The sequence below is a fragment of the Balaenoptera musculus genome, chromosome 10, assembly GCF_009873245.2.
Source record: "Balaenoptera musculus isolate JJ_BM4_2016_0621 chromosome 10, mBalMus1.pri.v3, whole genome shotgun sequence".
In the NCBI taxonomy this organism is placed as follows: domain Eukaryota; kingdom Metazoa; phylum Chordata; class Mammalia; order Artiodactyla; family Balaenopteridae; genus Balaenoptera; species Balaenoptera musculus.
The window spans coordinates 81,676,728-81,704,081 of NC_045794.1; the positions used below are offsets into that span (position 1 = coordinate 81,676,728).

General features: G+C 37.2%; 1 protein-coding gene across 5 annotated transcripts in view; it reads left to right on the forward strand.

The window, feature by feature from the left end:
• The window catches only part of APAF1 (apoptotic peptidase activating factor 1), a 92,855-nt gene that overhangs the window by 26,550 nt on the left and 38,951 nt on the right, over positions 1-27,354 (forward strand). For all 5 annotated transcript variants that reach the window (XM_036865664.1, XM_036865662.1, XM_036865661.1 and 2 more), the window contains exons 8-17: positions 753-991; positions 1,749-1,916; positions 2,632-2,763; positions 6,646-6,759; positions 7,206-7,390; positions 11,415-11,541; positions 12,591-12,716; positions 14,657-14,788; positions 17,668-17,793; positions 26,202-26,363. In XM_036865664.1, coding sequence (XP_036721559.1) covers positions 753-991; positions 1,749-1,916; positions 2,632-2,763; positions 6,646-6,759; positions 7,206-7,390; positions 11,415-11,541; positions 12,591-12,716; positions 14,657-14,788; positions 17,668-17,793; positions 26,202-26,363 — 1,511 coding nt within the window. The remainder of the gene's footprint in view (positions 1-752; positions 992-1,748; positions 1,917-2,631; positions 2,764-6,645; positions 6,760-7,205; positions 7,391-11,414; positions 11,542-12,590; positions 12,717-14,656; positions 14,789-17,667; positions 17,794-26,201; positions 26,364-27,354) is intronic.

Below are 27,354 nucleotides of genomic sequence, written 5' to 3' on the forward strand. Positions count from 1 at the left end.
CTTCTAGTTTCGTCTGCCTTTTAATTTCATTTGTAGTATTTTTTTGACACAGAAATTTAAATTTTATATAGTCAAATCTATCAGCTCTTAAGATTATTTTTTCCATCATTGTTAATGCTTGGAAATAGTTTCTTGTTTTTATTTCTTCCGTCAAACTTGTTTTTGAGTTAATTGACTTTTAAAAAGTATCTCAACCTTAGGAAAAAGAATACTTGATTTGTATTCATTATGAAGGTGATGCATGTGCATTTTGAAACACTTAAAAAGAAAAAATAGAAATTATCCATAATCTGATAATTATTAGCATCATGAGAGTATTTCTCCCAGTCTTTTAGGACATACAAAACCTTGAAAAAAATATTGAGATTATAATGGTATATATAATTTTCAATCTTATCCTTTTTAATAGCAAATCTTGAGCATTTTCGCATGTTATTAAATATCTTTTAAAAAAAATTTACCAGTGGCATAATATTGTGATATACTTTAATTTATTCAGTCATTTCCCTGTTATTGTTTAAGATTTTTCACTATTTTAAATAATGCTGTAATGAATATCCTTAAATGAAATATTTCTTATTTCTAATGACTTCTTTAGAATAAATACCTGAAGTGAATCCAAGAGTTATAAATATTTTAAAGCTTTGGATAACGTGCAGCAGAAATTCTTTCTTGAGGATAAATTGATTCTTAACTTAGTGGTAATTTGGAAATGATACCGTAATAACACAGTGACTTTTTTTATTTTTTAGGTTCACCTCTTGTAGTGTCTTTAATTGGTGCACTTTTACGAGATTTTCCCAACCGCTGGGAGTACTACCTCAGGCAACTTCAGAATAAGCAATTTAAGAAGATAAGGAAATCTTCATCTTATGATTATGAGGCTTTGGATGAAGCCATGTCTATAAGTGTTGAAATGCTCAGAGAAGACATCAAAGATTATTACACAGATCTTTCCATCCTTCAGAAAGATGTTAAGGTGCCTACGAAGGTAATAGAAGGACCAACAATCCTTATCATTGGGTATTGTGGCATATAACCTTTGGTTTAGTCCTGAGGATATTGTTACAGAGGATATTGGGAGGATAAAACCTGTGTGCCTGAGGTAGTGGGCTGGAGGGTGTAGAAATCCCACTGCTCTTAGTTTCCATCATGGGCTTTGGTGTTGAACTCAGATGAGTTACCTAGTTCTCAGTGGTTCTAGTGAACCTGGAGAAGCATTTGACTTCTTTAGAACTTTTTCTTTTCTATCTTGATGAGTATTTGAGCTTCTTATGAAATGGAGATATTATTCAGGGCTTTAATACATGATTTTTTTAATACAATTAAAAAAAATTATTTGTTTTATTTATTTATTTTTGGCTGTGTTGGGTCTTCGTTGCTTTGCGCGGGCTTTGTCTAGTTGCGGTGAGCGGGGTCTACGCTTTGTTGCGGTGTGCGGGCTTCTCATTGTGGTGGCTTCTCTTGTTGTGGAGCACGGGCTCTAGGCGCACAGGCTCAGTAGTTGTGACTTGTGGGCTCTAGAGCGCAGGCTCAGTAGTTGTGGCGCACAGGCTTAGTTGCTCTGTGGCATGTGGGATCTTCCCGGACCAGGGCTCGAACCTGTGTCCCCTGCACTGGCAGGCGGATTCGTAACCACTGTGCCACCGGGGAAGCCCTAACACATGATTTTTTTGTGTGTTAGTCTCTTGTGTGCAATCCTGGTCATTGTACATTGTGGCACATTAAATGTTTAAAATGATTCCTAGGTGTTGTGTATCCTCTGGGATATGGAAACTGAAGAAGTTGAAGACATACTGCAGGAGTTTGTTAATAAGTCTCTCTTGTTCTGTGATCGAAATGGAAAATCATTTCTTTATTATTTACATGATCTTCAAGTAGATTTCCTTACAGAGAAGAATCACAGCCAGCTTCAGGTACTTGCATCTCTGTACGTTCTTTTTTTTTTTTTTTAACTTTTAATTTTGAAATGATTTTAGACTTATAGAAAAGTTGCAAAATAATACAGTTTCTATGCATATACTTTCATCTAGCTTCCCCCAACGTTAACATCTTACATAACTATAATACAGTTATGAGAGCCAGAAAATTAACATTGATAACAATACTGTTAACTAATACACAGACTTTATTTGAATTTTGCCAGCTTTCCCACTAATGTCCTTTTTTGTGGTTCAGATCCAATTCTGTATCCTATATTGCATAATATCATCATGTTTCCTTAGTTTCCTCAAATCTAGGAAAATTCCTTGATTTTCTTTCTTTCATGATCACTTTTGAAGAGTACTCACCAGTTATTTTGTACAGTGTCCCTTAGTTTGGGTTTGTCTGATGTTTTCTCTTCACTAGAGTAAGGTTATATATTTTTGGCAATAACACCACAGAAGTGCTGTTGTGTCCTTCTCAGTGCATCATGTCAGGGTGTTGACACGTCTTATCAGTGATATTAACATTGATTACTTGGTTAAGGTTTCTCCACTGTAAAGTTACTGTTTTTTTCTTTTGTAGTTAATAAGTATCTTGTGGGGAGATTCTCTGTACATTCTTAAATAGCTTTGGAAGCTGGAGTTTCTGTGATGCTTAGGTTATGAAATTGTTTCTGTCCTCTGAAATGTTTCATTTGGGTTTCAGGATCTACACAAGAAACTAATCACTCAGTTCCAGAGACATTACCGGCTACGTTGTCTTTCACCAGATCAGGAGGACTGCATGTATTGGTACAATTTTCTGGCCTATCACATGGCTAGTGCTAAAATGCACAAAGTAAGATTACTCATTTAAAAAACTATTTTCTTTTATCTCACTTTTAGTTTGTCCTATGTTGAGAATTTTCTTTTATTAGTAAAAATAGGGTTAGAACCTGTGTAAGTAATTTTGTTTTTGTTACTGTGTTTTACCTGCAGGTACCTTAGTAACTGCAGTAAATGAACCACCTAAAAATTCAGTCTCTTCATACCAGTAGCTATCCTTTGTGGACAATATGGATTTGTTTTTAAGTTCTGAGAGGAAATGGAGAGTGGGAAAGTATATTCATTCATTCAGCAAATATTTATGGAGTGCCTGTTGTGTACTGGTGGTGTTCTTCATTATGAAGGATATACCACAGGCACAAAGTTCCTGCTGTCATTGAGCTTACATTCTGGGGGGAGATTGACACGGGACAAATAAATTTATCATATGTTAGCGGGGTAGTAAGTGCTCAGAAGAAGAAAAAAGTGTGCAAGGAGAAAGGAAGTGATGATTTGGCATTGAGTCATCATGATTTGTTGATGGATTTGATGTACATTGTAAGAAAAAGAGAAGAGTCAAAGATGACTCCAAGCTTGTGCAGTTCAAAGATTGGAGTTGCCATGAACTGAGATTGGGATAGCTGTGGGTCAAACAAGTATTTTACCAGGGGTGAAGGGAAGGTTAGGAACTCATTTGGAATATATTAAGTCTGGTGTACACATTAAGACATCTGACTGGATATATTTAGCATATAGTTGGATATATGAATCTGGATTTCTGGGGAAAACTATGGACTAAAGATAAAATTTGGGAATCATCAGCACATAGATGATATTTGAAGCCATGAATACCAATTAACTACTCACAATGTTAACATTTTAGAAAACTGTATATACTTTGAGAAAAGGGAACCCTCTTGCACTGCTGGTGGGAATGTAAATTGATACCGCCACTATGGAGAACAGTATGGAGGTTCCTTAAAAAACTAAAAATAGAACTACCATACGACCCAGCAATCCCACTACTGGGCATATACCCTGAGAAAACCATAATTCAAAAAGAGTCATGTACCACAATGTTCATTGCAGCTCTATTTACAATAGCCAGGACATGGAAGCAACCTAAGTGTCCATCGACAGATGAGTGGATAAAGAAGATGTGGCACATATATACAATGGAATATTACTCAGCCATAAAAAGAAACGATATTGAGTTATTTGTAGTGAGGTGGATGGACCTAGAGTCTGTCATACAGAGTGAAGTAAGTCAGAAAGAGAAAAACAAATACCGTATACTAACACATATATATGGAATCTAAAAAAAATTAAAAAATGGTCATGAAGAACCTAGGGACAAGATGGGAATAAAGACACAGACCTACTAGAGAATGGACTTGAGGACACGGGGAGGGGGAAGGGTAAGCTGGGACAAAGTGAGAGAGTGGCATGGACTTATATACACTACCAAATGTAAAATAGATAGCTAGTGGGAAGCAGCTGCATAACACAGGGAAATCAGCTCGGTGTTTTGTGACCACCTAGAGGAGTGGGATAGGGAAGTTGGGAGGGAGGGAGACGCAAGAGGGAAGAGATATGGGGATATATGCATATGTATAGCTGATTCACTTTGTTATAAAGCAGAAATAACACACCATTGTAAAGCAATTATACTCCAGTAAAGATGTTAAAAAAAAAAACCATATATACTTTGAATAATTTTTCAATCTTAGGTACTTTAATCTCTTGGTTACATACAGTTTACGTTTAATAATCTACATTGGAGTGACAGTATTCCAATAAATATCTGTGCTCTGATTTACTTAGCTGAACTGTAATTGTTGAACACTTAGGTTGTTTTCATTTTTTTTTTTTTTTTTACTCTTATGATGCTGTAATGAAATTCTTGTTTGTCTTCACACCTGTATTATTTCCTTTGGAAATTTCTTGAAGTGGAATTATTGGGTCAATGCATCTTTTAAAAACTTTTGATATGTATGATAGTGTGACAGGATTCAGTTCCTTTCATTTTTTTTAAACTTTTTTTCCTGATTTTTAAAGATAATAGCTTACTTTCATTGGAAAAAACTAAGTGAAGAAAATGAAGATCACAACCATTGCTAATGCTTTTTTTTTTTTTTTAAATTTAATTTAATTTTATTTATTTATTTTTTTGTCTGTGTTGGGTCTTTGTTTCTGTGCGAGGGCTTTCTCTACTTGTGGCAAGCGGGGGCCACTCTTCATCGTGGTGCACGGGCCTTACACTATCGCAGCCTCTCTTGTTGCAGAGAACAGGCTCCAGACACGCAGGCTCAGTAATTGTGGCTCACGGGCCCAGTTGCTCTGTGGCATGTGGGATCTTCCCAGACCAGGGCTCGAACCCGTGTCCCCTGCATTAGCAGGCAGACTCTCAACCACTGCACCACCAGGGAAGCCCGCTAATGCTTTTATGTGTAGCTTTCCAGATCATTTTGCTGCTCAGATACACACACCTGTTCTTTAAAACCAGAATGGGATCATGATAGAAATACAGTCTTATATCTTGTTTTTCCTACTTAATTGTAGTTCAGGGTTATCTTTCTATGTCAATTTATATATAATAGATTGACAACTTTTAAAGCTGCATACTATTTAATTGTATGGGTACATTATGATTGGTTAGTTGGTTGGTGGATGGTCAGATTGCTTAAGCACACTTGTCTGACTTATTTTTTTAGGGCACATAAGTGTAATTCTGGGTCAATGATGTGTACAGTTCGAATTTTAATACAGATTGCCAAACTGTCCTCTAGAAGGGTGCTCTGATTTACATCACTGCCAGCAGTGTATGAGGGTGTTCATTTCCTCTGATTCTAGCTAATATATATATTTTTTTCTAGCTAATATTTTTATCATTCCTTTTAGTCTTTAGAAATCTGATGTTAAAAAATAGTAAATCTTTGTTGTTTCTCTTTGATTACTGGTGAGATTTTTGGCCATTTGTACTTTTTGTGAATTGGCTCTCATCCATTGATTGCCTTTACCTGTTTTTGTATTGGAGTGTTTATCTGTTTCTTACTCTTTTATTAGAATTTTTAATAAAAATATTAGCCTTCATCTATCATAATTTGTAAATAAATTTTTTTCCTGGTTTATTTTTTGTCTTAGATTTTATTTATATTGTTTTTTACTATATTGAACATTTGAGTTTTTATGTAGTTAAATGCACCACTATTTTTCTTTTCGGTATTTTGCTTTGGGGTCATGTTTATAAGAATTTTCTTCACCCCAGGGTTACAAAAATAGTAAATATCGGTATCTTCTAGTATTTTTTAAAAATTAAATTAAATTTATTTATTTATTTTATTTTTGGCTGCTTTTTCTTGGGTCTTCCTTGCTGCATGAGGGCTTTCTCTAGTTGCGGCGAGCGGGGGCCACTCTTCGTTGCGGTGTGCAGGCTTCTCATTGCGGTGGCTTCTCTTGTTGGGAGCACAGGCTCTAGGCGCGTGGGCTTCAGTAGTTGTGGCACGCGGGCTCAGTAGTTGTGGCTCGCAGGCTCTAGAGCGCAGGCTCAGTAGTTGTGACGCATGGGCTTAGTTGTTCTGCGGCTTGTAGGATCTTCCTGGACCAGGGCTCGGACCTGTGTCCCCTGCATTGGGAGGTGGATTCTTAACCACTGCGCCACCAGGGCAACCCTCTTCTAGTATTTTTTGAAGTTTCTATTTTATATTTAAGTCTGAAAAATCCATCTGAAATTTATTTTGAATTAAGGTGTGAGGTCCATTTTTTGTTTCTTTGGAACTGTTAGTGATATGTTCCTTTTTGTCCTTAAATTCTAGGTATCTGCTAAGTTTCTCTCAGTAGTGTTAGGATAATAATGGTAGATTTAAAATTCGTTGATCTCTTTAACAGTGCTCCTGATCTTTTTTTTTTTTTTAAGGAACTGTGTGCTTTAATGTTTTCCCTGGATTGGATTAAAGCAAAAACGGAGCTTGTAGGCCCTGCTCATCTGATTCATGAATTTGTGGAATACAGGCATATGTTGGATGAAAAGGTATATATTATTATGAAAAATAAGTCCTTAAAGGACGTCTCATTTTGACATTTAATTCTAGGTTTAATAGTGGGGATGAACAAAATAGCAGAGGTGAAGAGCGATAATTTCCTCACTTAATCTTTGATTATTCTAATTATTTTGCTTCCTCTCCTGCTGTGGATAGGATTGAGGTTTGAAAGCTGGGGAAGTAAAGTGTTCAGTGTTTTTTTTAGGAAAGAGAATGTGTTAAGAAGGTAGCACTTAGATAATGAGATTTTTTTTTTTTTACCCTATGTTTAAAAGTCCGAAGAGGATCACTATGTATTTGTTACCTAATGGTTGGCTATTTAATTTTAGCTCGTATAGAGAATATTTAAGCCTTTAAAGTGACAAGATCACAGAAACAAAAAAATGTCAGATCTTGGCTCTGGTTACATTTCTAAGAGATTTCATTTTGTTCATAGGATGGTACAATCTGTGAGAATTTCCAGGAGTTTTTATCTTTAAATGGACATCTTCTTGGACGACAGCCATTTCCTAATATTGTACAACTGGGCCTCTGTGAACTGGAAACTTCAGAAGTTTATCAGCAAGCTAAGCTGAAGGCCAAGCAGGAGGTCGATAACGGAATGCTTTACGTGGAATGGATGTAAGTAGGTTAGGAGAGAAACCAAAGGGAACAGCACTAACTGTGTCATTATTTTTCAGGTAGTGAATAAGTTCACTCCAGGAAGACTTCACTACTTTGGATAGGGCTCAAACTTTTAATAAGCATTCTTACTTATTGAAAAGTTCTAGAGAAGTAACCATAGGAGAAATACATATTTTCAGGGTCCATAAAAATAGATGCTTGCCTATAAGATGACTTCTGACAAGTCATCCTAAATATTAATATAAATGCTTCACTTATTGTAATACAGTATAGTAGCAAAGAGCATTGTTTTTGAAGCTACAAACCTAGGTTTGAGACTCAGTTCTAAAACCTAAGAGTTTTGTGATTTTGAACAAGTTACAGGTTACTCTTCTTTCTCATACGTGAAATAGAGATAACAATCCTTTGGGGTGAGCGCTGTTTTTGTGAAGATTTAAATCAGATATTGGATGTAAAGTGATGAGCACTTTGCCTTGCATATAGCCCATATTAAACTTCCACTGAATCCTGATTCTTCTAGCTCCGAAGAGGCCCTTCAGTTGTGTTCTTATCTTCAACTTATCAATTTGTAAAAGGAAAGGGTAAACTACTTTTTAATGCCTATTATATACTATATGCTCACATATGTTGTTCATTTTATCTTCAAAACAACCTTATAACGTAAATATTATTTGCCCTACTTTACAAATGAGAAAATTGAGGCACAGAGAGGTTGAGACTTGACTGAGCTCATGTGGCTTGCTGAATGTGACTTAAACTGTGGGTCTGGCTTTATTTTCATGCTCCTTTTGATAATAAGTATGAATGGTCATCTTTTCACATGTAAAATTTATATCTAAATTGACCTCCTGGTTGATATCGTCTGTGATCTATATAGCCCTGGACCTTCTTTCCAAATAATTCAGGTTGCCATAGGTGGTTTCCCTAATTCAGTTTAGTTCAACAAACATTTGAGTTTCTCTACTGTGCTAAAGCACTGTTACTAGGTGCTAAGGCTCTCCCCAAGGAGCTTACAATCTAGTAGTGAAGAAAGAAGTTTAAACAGATAATTATAATGTGATAAATGCAACAGAAGTAATGTATAAAATAGAGGTAAAACTGAGAAGTGGGTAATTTAGCTTGGATGGATGAGGGATTCTGGTAAGGTTCCGTAAAGGAGAGAGTTAAAAAAATTTTTTTATAATTAAAAATTAAGTTAAAAAAAATTTAAATTTTATTTTACTTTTTTGCCGCACCATGCAGCTTGTGGGATCTTAGTTCCCTGACCAGGGATTGAACCCGGGCCCACGGCAGTGAAAGCGCCAAGTCCTAAACACTGGACCACCAGGGAATTCCTCAAAAAATTAAATTTTAATTTTTCATTGATTTTATTTTTGTTTTAAAGCAATGCATGTTCCTGATTTTTTTTTTATTTAAATCAGTGTTAGAGGGATGTAAAATGAAAAGTCAGAGACTCTTCATGTTCCCCTACCTTCTCACTTCCCAGAGTTCACCATTCTTTAACATTTTCTTGGGATGAGGTTTCACTCTCCTTGGAAGCAGGCACCTAATTCATTGAGATCTGTCTGTATTCTAGAATACTTGTATACTCACTATCATAGCATTCTGTCATTTTACGGTGGTTTTCTGTTTACTTGTTTTTTTTCCATAATTGTCTATCCATTCTGTAGTATAGAACGTTTGGAGGTTAAAATAACAGACTCTGGCTGTAGACCGCCTGGGCTTGAATCCCAGCTCTGCTATTTTTTAGTTGTGTATCATTAGGAGAAAGTTATTCAACTTCTCTTGCCTAGTGGTACTATTCATAGCATTGTTGTGAGGATTAAATGAGTGTGTGTATATACACAAACATACACACCTACATAGGTTGCTTAGAACAGTACCTAGATCATAGAAAGTGCTCAATGAATGTTAGTTGTTGTTTTTAAGAATAAATAGCATTTAGGGAATTCCCTGGTGGTCCAGTGGTTAGGATTCTGTGCTTTCACTGCTGAGGGCCTGGGTTCTATCCCTGGTTGGGGAACTAAGATCCTGCAAGCCACGTGGTGTGGCCAAAAAAAAAAAAAAAAGATTAAAAAAGAAAAGGATAGGGCTTCCTTGGTGCAGTGGTTAAGAATCCGCCTGCCAATGCAGGGGACACGGGTTCTAGCCCTGGTCTGGGAAGATCCCACATGCCGCGGAGTGACTAAGCCCGTGCGCCACAGCACTGAGCCTGTGCTCTAGAGTCCGCGAGCCACAACTACTGAAGCCCGCGTGCCACAACTACTGAAGCCCGCGCATCTAGAGCCCGTGCTGTGCAACAAGAGAAGCCACTGCGATGAGAAGCCTGCACACTGCAACGAAGAGTGGACCCCGCTTGCCGCAACTAGAGAAAGCCCGCACGCAGCAACGAGGACCCAATGCAGCCAAAAATAAAATAAAAATAGATAAAAAATAAATAAATTTATTAAAAAAAAAAGAAAAGGATAAATAGCATTTAGCATTTTGCCTGGTCCATGTAGTTGGTATTCAAGAGAAATTTGTAGAAGATTGACTGAATTCATGTTTTAGTTAGTGACTAAAATAGAATTGTGATACTTGGTCTGATAATCAGATGGGCATAGGTTTAGTTCTTGTTCTCTTTTGAACGTTGAGTTTGTTATTTTTACTTTTTCTTGCTGTTTTTTTTTTTTTCCGCTTCATCAACTGCATTTCAACCTGTGATGTTCTCTCATAGGATGGTTAGTCATTAATAACTGTATCTTTTTAACTGGGTTTGACCAGGTCATATTCAAAGAATGCTTTATTTTTCAGTACTAGAAAGCTTTTTTTTTTCTTCTGTAGAAAGTTTAGGTTGGTATAAACGTAATTTGAGTTTCATCTTCAAAAGAAATCATTCATGCATTTGTTTGTTACTTATCTAATACTTTTTGGCCATATGCCCATCATTGTGACAGGTCACTTTCCGAGCTTTGAGGAATTGAGTAGATAGATCGGGGGACATATTTTCTTAATCTGATTCTCTAAACTTTGCCAGTAGCTTACCTGTTTATCCTCCAGATTCTCATCACTCTAGTTTTTATAGTTGTTTGTTTTATCACTTCTAGTGAAGTTTAATACTTTCTAGGCAAGGTTTAAATCTGATTTGCCTTTGTGTTCCCTTTTTTCATTTGGTCTGTTTTGTGTGTGATACCTGTTCAGAGCAGGTATCATTACTCACATTTTACATATGAGAAAAAGGAAACTTACTAGGTTAATTAAGTAATTTGCATAAGTTTACACACCTAATAAGTAGTAGAAGCAGTGTTGCCCTTTAGGTTTATCTGACGCCTAACCTTTTCCTCTTAAGATAAGCATGATACCACTTAACACATTTACTCACAGTGACTGGGGTGTATGTATGTGGAATTCTGACACTGTTCTAATATTTTCCCCATTTTGAGTATATATCACATTCCTTTACCCTTTTGCCTTTGTGAAATAATATCTATGCTAGTGCAATACTTAGTATTTAGTAGATTAAGATACAAAGAAAATGACATTACTTTTTTTTCTCTATATCTGAATAATTGTAGTTAGAGAAGAATAGTTTTAAAGTGCACATCATAATGGTGGGTGTAGTGTCATAGTTTAGTTAGGAAATGAGCTTCGTTTTGCTATAGCTCTTTCCTTTTGATAAAGATGGAGATTTTTTTGAGGTTATCCTCATAATGTTTTCTCTGCACATGTTATTAATGTATTAGAGGAAAATAAAAACTGACATGTATTTGATTAACTAGATTTCTTCCAACACAGTGATATTTGTAGTACATGACAGGTTGCTTGACATAGCGTAGCATTTATCTTAAAATGCTGCTTTTGTTATATTGTGCTTTTTTTCCTCAGGTGATGTGTGCTGTCATTTACATATTGGTAATTTAATTTTAAGAGTTTTGTATTTTTTGGAACATAACTATGTTAAAAGACAGTTTATTACTGAAAGAAGATAATTACTTTTACTCTTGTTTATTGGGTTTCTGTTCATTTTTTCCCTTATATTTAGAAACAAAGAAAACATCAAGAATCTCTCCCGCTTGGTCGTCCGCCCCCATACAGATGCTGTGTACCACGCTTGCTTTTCTGAGGATGGTCAAAGAATAGCTTCTTGTGGAGCTGATAAAAACTTGCAGGTAAACCTATCTCTTGAGAAAAATTGGAAGAGTCATGCACCTAATACTGTGCATATTAGAATATACTTAAATTCTAAAATTCAAGAAAATTGCACATTAGGAATAGAGAAATGTTCAGATCTCTTGAACATTTTATGAAAGCTTTCTCTATAGATTTAAAAGATATGGTGGTGTATTTTCATAATTCTAAACTTGCCAAGTGACATAGAAGTGCCTTTTACCCGAGCAGTCAGTTCTTGTCATCCATGTGACAGCTAAGGGTAATGAGGAAATGATAACTGTTAAAAGACATAAGGACTTCATAGCACACTGCACAGGACTCTGATTAAAAAACAGTGACTGTGTAAAATACCTATTTTATCATAGGCTCGGGCATAGATTTCTGACTGTAAATAGGAATTGGACTAGATTATTTCCTTAGGCGCTTGAAGGAATTTTAATTTCTCATTTGTTTTCAGAAAACATGAATGAGTGCTTTTCTTTAAATTGGTACTCGACCTTTTGATTTTGAAGGAAACAAAAACTAGTTAAAACATTTAAATTTAAGGTTGCAACATTATGATTGTAAGCCTTATTTCTATATGTGTACTTTATTACTACTTTTATTAATTTTGGCTTTTGAGCCACAGAAAGCATATTGAATGAAGTGTTTTCTACTGATTGTTAAGAATTTGCCAAGCTGTTCTCAAGAACTGAAGCTACTGTCAGTTCGATTGATTGATTGATTGATTGCTGCACTACGCGGCAGGCGGGATCTTACTTCTCTGACCAGGGATCGATCCCGGGCCCCCTGCAGTGGGAGTGTGGAGTCTTAACCACTGGACCACCAGGGAAGTCCTTTTTTTTTTTTTTTTTTTGGGCAGGATGATTTTCTTTTTATGTTAAGGCATACGAATTCTGACAGAAATTCTCATTTTTGGAGTGATATTGCCAAGGTTCATTTCTGTTGCAAAATAACAGTGATAAAGATCTTTTAAAGAAATATTTTATTGAATGATGGCCCATGGTTAAATAGGTATAGTAAAAAGATTTTATTGTTGCTTATATAGGTTTTCAAAGCTGAAACAGGAGAGAAACTTCTAGAAATCAAGGCTCATGAGGATGAAGTGCTTTGCTGTGCATTCTCTGCAGATGACAGATTTATAGCAACCTGCTCAGTGGATAAAAAAGTGAAGGTAGGGAAATATTTTCCTCTTGAGTTGTAATCACCACAGAATTTATTTTCTTTTTCTGTAATAGAGGGACTAGAGTAAGTAGGGTTAAAGGACTCTTGCCTATTGATCTACTAACTTGAGGCAAAGCAGTTTTATCCATTGTAAATTAATTCTGTCTAAAACTTTTTAAGCACAAGCAAAAATGCCTAGGTTGATTAGCCTAGGAAACACAGCTGATATTTATATTTATCAGGCAGCTGGGAAACACAATTTCAGATTAATGAATTTGCCTGCCACTTATTGACAGGTCTGTGGGTTAAATATCAGTTGAAATCTCTAAGTGTACTGTGGTCGGAAGTGTTGCTGAACAGAATTATTGTCTGAGATCGATTCCTGTTGTAAAATATATAATTTGTGAAATGCAACCAAGATTCTTTTTTACCTTTATGAGCTGGCTTACATTCAGTGCAAAACTAGATGAATAAACATACTAACAATCAGGTTACTAGTCTACAAAGTAAACAGAGAAAAGAAAACCCACAGGGTAATTTTTATCTTTGTTAATTATTCTTTTTTTTGTTTTTTGTCCCTAAATTTGGCTTTTAGCCAGAGTATTTTTATGGAATTTAAGAGAAAGTGAAGTCTAGGGGAATATTTTATTTGATAAATGGAGGGGAGACCTCATTTTAGGCTTTTTTCAAAAGGGGTGTGGAATGCTGAATCTATTTAGGTGGGGTGGGCCTTAGTGGACCTGGGAGCAAGAAAGTTGGCTTGAGAGTTTTTGTGGAGTTTGCATCTACTTGAAGAGGACCCCGGAGTGTCCAGACTAAATTGAGACTTTGGAAAAATCTTCTTGATAGATTGGACTCTCTACGTGGCTTTACAACCAACCAGTTAATTCACTCTATAACCACTATTCTGAGTCAGACTTGGAGCTGGCCATTCTGTGGTGTTCCAGAGTCAGAGCTATGTGGCTCAAGTTTCTATTTGTAAGAAATTTAAAGCAAGAGGCAGAAGTACTTATTACAGAACTTTAAAATAAAATAAACTCTTTGGACCTTTGGAGAGTGCTTTGATAAGATAAAAGAAAATGCTATGGGAGGGCCATTAGTACCTCTAAAAGTCCAAAGCCCAGTGAAAACTCTTTAGGTAATTTATTTCTTTTGTTTCTTTGATGAAACAGACTACTTACATAGTAACTAGGAAAATGATTACTTTTTACTGAGAACACTGCATGAGGCTTTATACTACACACTTTCTTATATTACATTATCAATTTCTCACTACAATTGCAAAATAAGTGTTGATCCCATTTTAGAGATGAGGAAACAGGTTCAGAGATGAAGTCATTTGCCCAGGCTCATATTAACTAATGCCTGATGGCACCAGGGTTGAAAGCTAGGTTTCCCTCAGAATCTAAAGCCTTTATTTTTTTTCACTGAGCCATTTGCCTTTACTTATTTATTAGTACCTTGAAGTCAGCAGAACACTTATCAAATTCTTTGTCATTTGACACCATGCATTGTGTAAGATGGGTACAAGTATCCCCATTTTACAGAGAGGGGAACTGAAATGCAGGTAAATTAAGGACTTGACTAGGGACACACAACTTATAAGTGGTAGAGCCAGGTCTTAGACTGGCTCTGATTAATTATTCTGGTCTGAAGTCCATTATTCCATCCCTTTTATAGCACTTTTCTGCCTGCTGTCAATTCATATGAACATGTGAAATCTTGCCCTTGAAAAATGTAATGTTTTACATTACTTGCAGGTAGACTTACAGGTAATTAAAAAAAAAACATTCTGGCAAAATGCTGACATAATTTAGGGAAGGGGGAGGTATTCATTAGTAGTATCATGTCTGGGAAAATCTTCAAAACAGCTCACATTTGCTTTGTCTCTCTGTTTTCTCTTTGAAAATAAGGGGTACTTGTAAATTTTATTTTCTCTATTCTCTTTAGATTTGGAATTCTATGTCTGGGGAACTAGTACATACCTATGATGAGCACTCAGAGCAAGTCAATTGCTGCCACTTCACCAACAATAGTAATCACCTTCTCTTAGCCACTGGTTCAAATGACTGCTTCCTCAAAGTAAGTGTGGATAATGAGAATTATGTAGATAAATTTGATAGATACATCACAACATCTCCTTTGATTTTTTTTCATATATTGTATTAATCAGGGATCTTTTGGTTGCAGGGGTAGAAACTTTCATATTAGCTTAAGCAACAACAACAACAACAAAGATATTATTGGCTCTTGTAACTGAAAAGTCTAGAAGGAGTATGGCTTCAGGCACAGCTGATTCCAGATGCCTAAAATACTTTCTCAGGCTCTAACACCCCCTCCATCTCTAGACTCTGTTTCCCTTTTTGTTGATTCAGGCATATTCTCTCTGTGCAGCAGATTTGGCTATCCTTAGCTCCAGGCTTACATGGATATTACAGCTCATAATCACAGAGGAAGGGAAACTCGCTCTTTCCCAGGTCCCATAGTCTTCCCATAGAAAAAACTCTAGTTGATGTGGTTTGGGTTACATGCGCATTGCTGAATAACCCTAGTGGTCAGTAGGATGGAATCCTTCGATTGGCCAGGGGTCACAGGTTTAGCCATGTAGAAATGGGACGAATAGGTGAAGTCAGCTCCACTTGAATTATGACTGGGGCTTGATTCAAGATTCGAAAGAGAGAGTCTGATATCAGAAAGAGGAGGGAAAAAATGTACTGATAGGAAAAGAAAAAATTTTAAACCAAACTAAAACCAGAAATAGATATTCATTCCACATATGTTTGGTAATTTTTTTAAGATAAATTTATTTATTTTATTAATTTATTTTTGGCTGTGTTGGGTTTTCGTTGCTGCATGCGGACTTTCTCTAGTTGCAGTGAGCGGGGGCTACTCTTCCTTGCGGTGTGTGGGCTTCTCATTGCGGTGGCTTCTCTTGTTGTGGAGCACGGGCTTTAGGCGTACGGGCTTCAGTAGTTGTGGCACTCAGGCTCAGTAGTTGTGGCTCGCGGGCTCTAGAGCGCAACCTCAGTAGTTGTGGCGCACAGGCTTAGTTGCTCCGCGACATGTGGGATCTTCCCGGACCGGGGCTTGAACCCATGTCCCCTGCATTGGCAGGCAGATTCTTAACCACTGTACCACCAGGGAAGCCTGGTCAACAGTTTTAAATAAGGACAAGTTTTACTTTAAGACTGGTCATTCCACACTTGCATTTCCATGAGGGCTATTAGGACTTACTAATTGTGCTTTTTTTTTTTTTTAAAAAAAATCTGATTTTATTGTATTCTTTCAAGTCCTGGGTCCTATGTCCTATGCAAGGGTTCTATTCTCTTATTTTTATAAACTTTAAGTTCTTTTTAAAAAAAAAATTACTTATTTCTTTGGCTGCGTTGGGTCTTTGTTGCTGTGCGTGGGCTATCGCTAGTTGGCGAGTGGGGGCTACTCTTCATTGAGGTGCACGGGCTTCTCATTGCGGTGGCTTCTCTTGTTGCAGAGCGTGGGCTCTAGGGTGCGTGGGCTTCAGTAGTTGTGGTGCACAGGCTTATTTGCTTCACGGCACGTGGGATCTTCCCGGACCAGGGCTCGAACCCGTGTCCCCTGCATTGGCAGGCAGATTCTTAACCACTGCGCCACCAGGGAAGCCCTTCTTGTGCTTTTTGAACTGAGAGAAGCCAATGAAAAGATGTAAATTTGATGCTGCTCCCATGTAATTTGCATTAATCTGCAGAATTGGGTTTATCTGGGACTGGAATAAAAGAAGCTAGGGATGGAGATGGACATAAAGAACAGGACTTACTTACTGATCATTTCCAAAGGATTTTTATTAAGATTAATTTTGGGAGGTAAATGATTTCTTCTTCTGTGTTTAATCTAATTAGCACAAATCACCCTTGCCCATTTTATTTACATTTTTTATACTTTTCAAACATACCCCAAAGGAGAGAGAATAGTAACTCTCGTGGTGTCCATCATCTAGCTCCAACAATTGTCAACATTTACCAATTGTATTTTATTCCCCCACCACCTCCCATTTTTTTGGATTAGAGCATTTTATAGCAAATCCCAGGTAACATATCATTTCACCCAGAATACTTCAGCATGAATGTCTGAGGTCTAAAACATATATACCATGCCATTATCATACCTAACATAATAAACAGTAATTTCATAATATACGTGGTCCATGTTCTTTTTTCCTTATTAGTCTCAAAACATATCTTTCTACCATAGATTTATTGGAGTCAGAATCCAAACTTCAAGTGGCATTTGGTTGATATGTCTCTTAAATCTCTTTTATTCTTTAAATGTTCCCCTTCCCGTCTATCTCTTTTTTTATGCCATTGATTTGTTAGAAAAATTGAGTCATTTATCCTGTGGAATGTCCCACCTTCTGGATTTGGTTGATTACTTCCAGGAAGGGTTGTTTAACTTGCTCTTCTAATCCCTTATGTTTCCCATCAAATGTATTTATATCTATCTTTGCAGTCTTTGTATTTTTGAGTCATTTTTTAAGAGCGTTAATAGATTTTAGCCTAGTTAGTAGACTCTAGGTTTGCATAGGGAAATCTTAGAAATGACTATTTTTAGAGTTGGATAACTTAGCATCTAAAAAAATTGGGCAATTTATTTTACATATTACTTGTTATACAGCTGAGTAAAATAATAATGATTTCAAACTACTTTGTTAAAATAAGCAGTAATTGTTTAGCTAGTTTAGGGCTCAGACTGAAGCCTAGATAAACCTTCAAGTCCCTTAGTAGATTTAGGTGCTGATCTAAGGGCTGCCCCATTACTCGTTAATCACAAGTTTACCTTTGTGTTTGACACCTTTGTCAATCTGTGAATGGAACGCTTCCTGTAACTGAAAAAGCTTAATTGGGAGGGAAGGAAGAACTTTACATGATTTCTAACTTTTCCCCATTCAATGCTAGTTTTTCAGTTATCTTTTTATCTTTCTCAAATAGCTCTGGGCTCTGAATCAAAAAGAATGTCGAAATACCATGTTTGGCCATACAGATTCAGTCAATCACTGCAGATTTTCACCAGATGATAAGCTTTTGGCTAGTTGTTCAGCTGATGGAACATTAAAGGTATGCTTTTGTTCATTGTTAAAATGGGTTGTAAATAATTTTATTGTCTTACGGAAATAGGTTTCTGTTTTTCACATTTCTACAGAAAGCTTCTTCCTTCAACTTCCAGGAGCATATTTACTATAACTGTAATTGGTTGTCATAATGATTGCTTATTAATGGTTTACTACCTTATGCTTTAAAGTTCATATAATTTTAATTCTTAATTTTTAAGCATGTATTTCATTTATGGTTTCATAAAATCTTTTGAGATCTATGGGATCAAATTTGTAAGGGTCCTGCTTTTATTTATCATTCATTTATTCTGCCTTTTATGTTCCTATATTCCTGTTTTTGTGAAATCTTATGGGGGAAAACTCAGAGCTAGGGAAAAAAGCTTATTCAGCCTCCTGAAATTTATAGTCTTTAAAAAAACTAAATTCTTCTTCCTTAAATCTCCACCTTACTTCTCAATAAGATCCTATGCCACTTTCTTATTCCTCTCTACTGTGGTCTCCTGTTTATTGATTCTCCTTTCTTTGGTGTTAAATCCAATCCATCTTTGACTTCCTCATCTCTTGGTCTACCTTTTCCCCTCCCATTCTGTAGCGTTTGCTCTGGTTCATGCTGTCATACCCTCATGTTTGATAGCAGCCTTCTAAAATATACTCTTCATCCTTCCTTATCCCAATATGTAGCTGCTAGATTAACTCTCTACCTCTGTTTTCATCTTGCCATTTTTAGCTGGAACACAAAAGTACCAAATTCTAAATTGTGATAAACCCAGGCTCATCAGGCACACCTCTAAGGCTCTTCACTTTCCATCATTCTGCTACCTCTGATCCTGTCCAGTACATTAATTGTCACTTCTGGGCAAGATAATTTTGGGGGTTTATTTCAACTACTGTCCCTATATATGTTTCATTAGTCTTTTCTGGAATTTTTTTTGCCTCCAATTCACTTGTCTGTAGTTTTTAATGACCCTCAAAACTTTATAAATTTAAAAAATAAATGCAAAGCCTTCTTCAGAAGGTGTTCTCTTATGACATCCATCCATCTGGTTCTGAGAACATATATATACATATCTACTATATACCTGTATCTATATATATCAATAGATGGAAGCTGCTTGGTCTTCTGATTTCCACTTATAAATTTGTTGTACTGTTCAGTTCAGTCATTTTCATGTGTCATCTTTTTCTTTGATAAGGTTGAATATAGGTTTATGATCTGCAGAGACCTTGTCATCTTCCTGTATCTCTCTGAAGTTCATTGTACACAGTCGTACTCAGAACATGTGCTCAGTAAATTTTCTTGGCATATACCTCTTCCAGGGAAATACTTGAATCATCCGGGCTCTATTTTGTTTGTTAGAATCTCTAGAGAAGGAGATTTGTTAATGCTACTGGGTGACTCCTAAGTTACAGCAAATTATACTCTCTTGATGCTGATCCTCTGTTTGAATGTTTGATCTCTCTTTGTTGACTGAGGATAACTCATTTTTGTATAGATTACTTCTGGGCATCTAGGAATTTTATGGGTAGAATTCTACTTGATATAATTTCCTGGCATCTAGTAGATGTTGGAGCATTCTTAGAATATTCAACCAAATGGATTTGGCCTCTATGACATATTCTCTGCAAATATCAAATATCTGTCTCTTCTTTGGGATGACCATATCAGAGGATTTTTTGGAGGCCCAGTGAAGGCAACCCTCTTCTGAAAGGTTCTTCTAGTCCTATGAGCTTGTTATTTTTTGGTTTTTACTAAGTGAATGATTTCAGAAGGCATTTTATATCTCAAGGAAGGTTCTCCTTTTACCTTATCTCCATTGCTAATGCAAGTTCTGGGAAGATTCCATTATTATTAGTTTGCTTAATGTTGAAGAAAGTTGTGAAACCAGGCCATTTATCTGTTCTACAAGTTTGAGCTTTTTAACTCTACTGGGCCTTCTTTGCTGCCGTTTGTTTCCCGAACTGAATTCACCATAGTGCCTGTTCCAAACCTTTTCTGCTGTTCTTAAGCCCCTAACAATGTCACTGTATCTCTTTCATTCTATGGAGATAACCTTACCTCATACCTATTCAGAAGGATGACACCACCCAAGAGCTCCCTGCCACGAGCCCCCTCAAAAATTGCCATAAAAAGTCTCTACTCCCCCTTTTTTCTCATCTCAGTGCCCAGGAAGTCCTCTGCTTGTGCCTACTGTTCCTTTTTTTCCTTCTTCCCCTGAGACCTTGCCTCATTGGTTATTTCCTCTCCGTGTTGCATCTTTAGTTTTTTTTCTCTTTTGAATCCTTTCCCACAGCCTACAGATGTTCTTGGCCCTTCCTAAGCATTATAAAACCAAAAAGTGAAAAACCTTTGATTCTCCCTTGGTTGTGTTATCCTCTGAAATAGTCATTCAGTTTTTCTTTTTGACTAGACCTTTATGACTAGACTTCTTAAGTCACCTATACTTGCCTCGACCTTCTGACTACTCATTCACTACTTAACCCTTTTTTAGCCTGGTCCTGTCTTCCCTGTATTCCCTTGAAGAGTAAAATCCAGTTTTATTTTGTTTTCATTCTTTTTGTTGTAAAATCTAATGCTCTTTGGATGAGTGTGAAATCCGGTATTTTTCTTTATCCAGTCCTTATTCTTTTGGTTGTATTACGCCCCCTTCTGTTTCCTTTCTGAAACTCTACTCATTTGACATCAATGTTTTCTTCTTTCTCTTTCTGTGTCTCTAACCCCTTTAACTCTTTTTCCTGCCCATTAAAATATAGCTGCTTCCTCAAGATGCTAATCTTGACTACCTACTTCCATCACCTTTCTTCCATCCCAGTTCAGCTGGCCTTGTGGCTTCAGTTCTTCTCCCTTTTGTGAGTGACTTTCAGATGTGTTCTCTCCAGCCCTCATTTCTCTTATGTGCTGCATCCTGCATCTTTAACTGCCTCCTCACTGCTGTCACTTAGATAATATGCCATACCTCAAACTTACTGTGCTCCAAACTGAACTCTTCATTTTTTCTTCCCCAAACTGAACTACTTTTTGTGGTTCCTATATGTTTCAGGATTTTGATTAGATCAGTGTTCAGGATTTTTACGTCATTGTGACTGATCACAGTTGGGCCATGTAGTATATGATGATTTTTTTTTCCCCTTTCCGGTACAACACTTTGTTTTCTTTGGGATTAAAGATGTTGTATATTTAACAGTGAAGCTTTGTTTTTTTCATTTGCTTATTTTTTTTTAAAGGTTGACATTTATTTTTTAATGTTTAATTTTTAAAATTTATTTATTGTTTATTTATTTATTTATTTTTGGCTGCATTGGGTCTTCATTGCTGTGCACAGGCTTTCTCTAGTTGTGGCCAGTGGGGGCTACTCTTCGTTGTGGAGCGCTGGCTTCTCACTGCAGTGGCTTCTCTTGTTGTGGAGCATGGGTTCTGGGTGCGGGCTTCAGTGGTTGTGGCACGTGGGCTCAGTAGTTGTGGCTTGCGGGCTCTAGAGCACAAGCTCAGGAGTTGTGGCTCACGGGCTTAGTTGCTCCGTGGCATGTGGGATTTTCCTGGACCAGAGCTCGAACCCGTGTTCCCTGCATTGGCAGGCAGATTCTTAACCACTGCGCCACCAGGGAAGCCCACAGGTTGACATTTATTTATTTAAATTTATTTATTTTGGCTGAGCCAGGTCTTAGTTGCGGCACATGGACTTATTTGTTGTGCATGCGAACTCTTAATTGCGACAGGCATGCAGGGTCTAGTTCCCCAACCAGGGATTGAACTCGGGCCCCCTACATTGGGAGTGTGGTATCTTCCCACTGGACCACCAGGGAAGTCCCCCTATTATTTTTTAAATGTGTGTACCACTAATTCATCTTCAAACTATCCCTTGTCTAAGTTCTTTCTTAAATAATTTAAACGTATCAGGTATTTAATTTGACATTTTCTTTTCTTAGAAATAACTTTCTTAGAGGGTTCTACCTTGCTCCATTATGATTGGTGATACTATTCCCAGTGTTCAGCTGCCATCCTGGGAGTTCCTTTTGCTTTTTTCTTGAGTTGAAACCCTTGTTTCCTGAATTTCTTGGTTTACCCTCTCAGCTTTGTGGAAAATCTCCTCTAGCTTTCTAAGAAAGAATCCCTGGGAGGTAAATTTTTGAGAACTTGTCTGTCTAAAAGTGTCTTTCTTCTAGCTTCCTACTTAATTTATATTTTTGACTGCATACAGAAGAAAGTAATTTTTCCTTAGAATTTTGGAGACATTGCTTGCTCCCTTGTCTTCTAGCTTCCAAAGTTTCTCTTGAGATGTTTGACGCCATTCTGATTCGTATGTGATCTATTTTCCTGTCTTGAAACTTTTAAGATCTTTTTTTATTCCCAGTATTTTAAAAATTTAATGATAATGTGCCTTGGTGTGGGTTTGTCTTCATTTATTGTGCTTGGCACTCGATAGCCTCTTTCAATTTGGAAATTCATGTCTTTCAGTTCTGGAGGTTTCCTTTAATTATTTGACTTATTCTTCTCTAGTTTCTCTTTCTAAATGTCTGTTAGGGATGTTTTCTTATTTTTCTCTTTTCTTCATCCATTTGTCCTACTTTTTGGAAGATTTATTTAGCTTTATTTTTCACTCCTTCTATTGTGTTTTTAATTTCTGCTATCATGTTTTTAAGTGTACCCATTCTTATGATCAGTTTTCTTTTTAATATTATTCTTGTTTCGTGGGTACAATATCTTTTATCTTTTTCTGGGTATTAGTAATAGTTTTTTTTAAGTTTTCATATTCTTTTATAGTTGCTGTTTTTTCTGTTTGTTGGTTTTGGTTTCTGTCTGCATTTTAGAGCTATGTCTTAGTTGCCTGATCCTTGGATATCTGCTCATGCTTAAAGAGTGCAGCACTGGGACTTCCCTGGTGGCGCAGTGGTTAAGAATCCTCCTGCCAGTGCAGGGGACACAGGTTCGAGCCCTGGTACGGGAAGAACCCACATGCCGCAGAGCAACTAAGCGTGTGCGCCATAACTACTGAGCTTGCACTCTAGAGCCCATGAGCCACAACTACTGAGCCCGTGTACCACAGCTACTGAAGCCCACATGCCCTAGAGCCCATGCTCTGCAACAAAGAGAAGCTACCACAATGAGAAGCCTGTGCACCACAATGAAGAGTAGCCCCCGCTCGCTGCAACTAGAGAAAGCCCGTGCACAACAAGGAAGACCCAACACAGCCAAAAATAAATAATAAGAAACAGACAAACAAAGCACATTTAAAGATTGCAGCACCAAAAAACTGATAGGAAATTGTGAACTTATTTATAGTGTGTTTCCCTGTAGTGTTATCTGGCTGTCATTTTTTGATGGTGAACTCCTAATGTCAGACTCTTTAGATCTTTTGTCTTGATCTGGTGGGGTATTCAGAGAAAAATCTTCAGTCCCCTTCCTATAGGGTATAAGTCTGGCTGGCAAGTTCTGCGAAGATACCTAGGCAGAGATCTCAACACTTGGAATATAGACTTTCTCTTAAACTCCCTATTTTCAGAATGGTGACCCTGCTCTCAACTGTGTTGGGTGTAGATTAACCCTCTTTTCTTCAGCCAGAGTAGGGCAATCTGGATGGCATAGTAGGGGAAGGGATTTCAAGGGACTTTCGATGATTCCTCCTGTGTTAGCTCCATCTTTACTGGAAGGTGCTAGGCCCAACACTTCCTGAGCCTTTTGGGGGTTCTCTGGTGTGAATTGGGCTACTTCTTGGCTTTCCCCACTGTGGGCTCAGGATTCAATTTTAAGGAGTCCCCTTATCACTTGTCTTTTTTCTTTCTAGCCTTTATAGTTTTGTTGCTCTAATATCTTCCTCCATTCTCCTTTACCTTGTGAATTAGGCTTAGAGAGAAAAATTCTCTTTACTGTTGTTTTACGTGGGTTTTGGGAGGGTGTGGAGATGAATGTATGTGTTCTATCTTCAGAGCCCTGTTTCTTTCAGTAACGCTATCGTCTCTACTCACCTGTGCTTAAAACATGGGAATAATTTGTCTTTTCACTTAAAATGTATTTATTGATCATTTATTGAGTACTTACTATCCACCAGATTCTGTACTAGGCATTTGGTTTTTAAACACTTTTAAAAAAAAGTATAGTTCCTGGCTTGAAGTTGTTCAGGGTCTAGCTGGGCAGAAAGGTAAGTGAATAGACAAACCATGAAAATGGTACAAGTATGTGGAGGGGGCTCAGAGCAGGCAGGGGCTCTGTGGGGGAGTGTGCAGCCTCCTGCTGCGGCACCCAGACTAGGGTGCCTGCACTTGTTCTCCCTTTTCATTGTCTGTGCTTTTCCATTTTGTACTTTAGCTTATGCTGACCCCTTAGCCTAGACTCTGGTACTTTTTGGTATTGAAATCCATCGTAAGTCCATCTTAAGTTAGTGTAAAGTGTCCATCTTAAGTTGGTGTAAAGTAGGCTGATCTTCAGGGAGGAGAGTGAGGTGGCCCCCTCTGCAAAAAGTGTTTCCTCAAGCCTATGGCTTTGGTAAAGCATTCCCACTGTGCTGTATCTTCTCCTCTCAAATGACACATCTGGCGTATCTTGTGTTAGAGTCATTTATATGCTTGTCTTACCTCCTTTACTGACCTATAAACTCCTTGAGAGCAGTGTCTATATCTGATTCACTTATATAATCTCAAAGTGACTAGCATAGTGGTTAATAAATGTGTTCAAGATGATAAACCTTTTCCGTGTCCCTTCAAATTGAATTAAGACTTCTCAAAACTCAAAAGAAAAACAATTTAAAAGTCTTCAGGGACAGGATTTTGATTTCTGGTGTGAGTATCAGAATGTGATTGTAGAGCACTAACAGCAGGGGACAGACATTGCTGCACTCTTGGTAAGAACTGCCGTGTTTGTGGCAGCTTTTACTGTTAAGCCAGTAGTATCGTTGGCTGGTTCGCACTGATGCAGTGATGTTTACTAAGCAGAGGTCTTGCAAAATGATGCTGGATAGCAGCATTTCAAGGTCAAAGTCTTGTAAAGCTTTTATTTTCTGAGAGGATGAAGAACCATGAAATTATTTCCTGTCCTAAGTGGCTCTGTAATCTTCTAAGTGTTTTATAGCATATCATGTTGATAAGCATGTGTTTTTCAGGCCTTGATGGTAAACTGTTTCAAAATGTGAGTTTTATTTAAAAATTGCCATTTGAACCACACAAGGACCAGGGTGCACATGGGCCTTGGATACAGTGCAGTGACTTGCTCAAAATGAAATGCTGGTATTTACTTGGTGCCTCAATATGTGGAATTTCATCACTCCTTGGATAGTGGCTAAGGTCAGGTCCACATGCAGAAGATATAGTTTAGATAGATGTAGTGAAATTGCGTTGTGTTAGTTTTCTTTTTCTTTCTTAAACCCAGGCAATGATTGCTTTGTTTTTCGTATTAAGAGGGAAACAGAGTGTAATTTCTCAAATAATCTGACTGATGTGACTGAAGCTTCTGGCACTGATGTTCAGATTTTCTCTCTTCAGTGTCAAGGAGGGCTAACTACTTTAGATGTCTCTTTTGGTTCATCCAGTTTACCTATAGTTATTGCAAGGGGAAAGGTTTTGGTTTTGGCTGTATTTCTAGTGTATATGATCTTTAAACTCAAGAGAGATTTAAACGTGTGCCTGGCTAGTCAAATCGGGTTTTACCCTGGGAGCTGAGCTTTGGAAGCTGAGTTAAAGCCTGAGAAGCAGCTTTTTTTTTTTTTTAAATCCTTTTCCTTGGCTAACCCTTTGTCTGTGTATGGCAGCCATTATCATTCTGTGAAACTGGGACACTGCTCAAGGCCCAGGGGAGTGAAGATGGATCTTCTTGAAGGCCTTTGTCATTTGGGTGGCTCTGTTAGCGAGTGAGGCTTGGTCTTTTGTATCCCATTCCTCAGGATCCAGTTGTGTTAGAGCCCTGTCTGACCCCACCGAGCACACAAGGTGGCTTGCTTCCTTTCAGCATATTTTTGTTTTCTATTTTCAGGGACTTCCTTATGTCTCTGATGTTCTGCTAGGTTATAATTCAGCTTGGGCTGGGTCCTGTGTGTAGTGTCCGTGCTGTGCATGTGAAGCAAACCTCATGCCTGGCCCAGCAGAGGGCAGCCGTGGCAAGTCGTGAGTCTCTTCTTTCTTCCACGCTCATTCTTGCTGTCAACACCTAATCTTTAGCCTCCTCCACACCATGCAAGGCTCTTTTAACATTTTGTGTAGTTTTACATTCTGCATTTTGGGCAGTGCTCTTAAGTTTTTTCTTTTTAGGAAGGTGCTGAATGAACCTGGAATACTTAATTTAAAAGCCTTATGAAAAGTTATGCATAATTAAAAATAAGTCATTAGGTGAACTGAATAATTTGCGTGACATTTAGACCAGGTGGAATTCTAGAGGTGTGATTTGAGATCAAAACAAACTTAAACTTTTTTTATTTTTGTAATTTGAAGCTTTGGGATGTGAAATCAGCAAACGAGAGGAAGAGCATTAATGTGAAGCAGTTCTTCCTAAATTCAGAGGAGCCTCAAGAGGATATGGAAGTGATAGTGAAATGCTGTTCATGGTCTGCTGATGGTGCTAGGATAATGGTGGCAGCAAAAAATAAAGTCTTTGTAAGTACCAGTATTTTAAAAAGCCAAATTTAGTCTAATATAAAGAAAATTGAAACATCTAATTGATTTTTGCATTTTAACACTGTTTATTGATATAAAGTATAGCTGAACAATTTTGGGCAGATGCTCTAAGCTCCCGTAGTTCTCAGAACTATGCTTCAGGGAATGTCCATAGGCCTTGTGAGGAAAGGTCTCCATGGTCACGGGTTTGGGAAATATTATGTATTACTTTCCGCTATTAGAGGTACTTCAGTGTGTACAAACATATTTAAGGACTCCGGAATCTTACAATAAAGAAACAATTTATGTTGTTTAACCAGTGTTTCTCAAATTTATCTAAAATATGGATGGAATGCTTTCTGCATTACTCTCCCCCCTTTCCCCCATTTGAAATACATTGGTTTAGGTGATTTTTGAAGTTATTTCTTAGCCATAAAATTTTATGATTTGGTGACTGAGAGAAATACTTATCAACAACTGAAGAAGTTTGTGAAATTTCTATGAAGTAAATAAGGAAGATATGCAAAGAAAGGTAAATGGCAAGGAAATGTTTCTTCTTTATTCAATTCAAGTGATAGTTCACATTTGTAGTATTCAGAGTGCTCTTACATATAATTTCTTTTGATATAAATATCCAAAGGGCACAGCAGATTGCAATAGCCCTATGATAATAATGAGGCAGCTGAGGTTCAGAGCAGCCAAATAATGTATCCACAGTTACACTGTGATTTGGAGAGCCAGGTCTTCTGATTTAGGGCTCAGGGCTGTTCCATTCTGATGGTAATTTTAAAGACTTAAATAAGAGATATTACAAGTTTATTCTATTTTATTTTAAGCTTTATTGAGGTATAATCGACATATTGTAAAATATTTTAAGTGTATAACGTGATGATTTGATAAACGTATACTGTGAAGAGATTCCTCCCATCGAGCCAATTAACACGTGTCAGCTCACGTATTTGCCTTTTTTTCTTTTTCTTTCTTTTTTTTT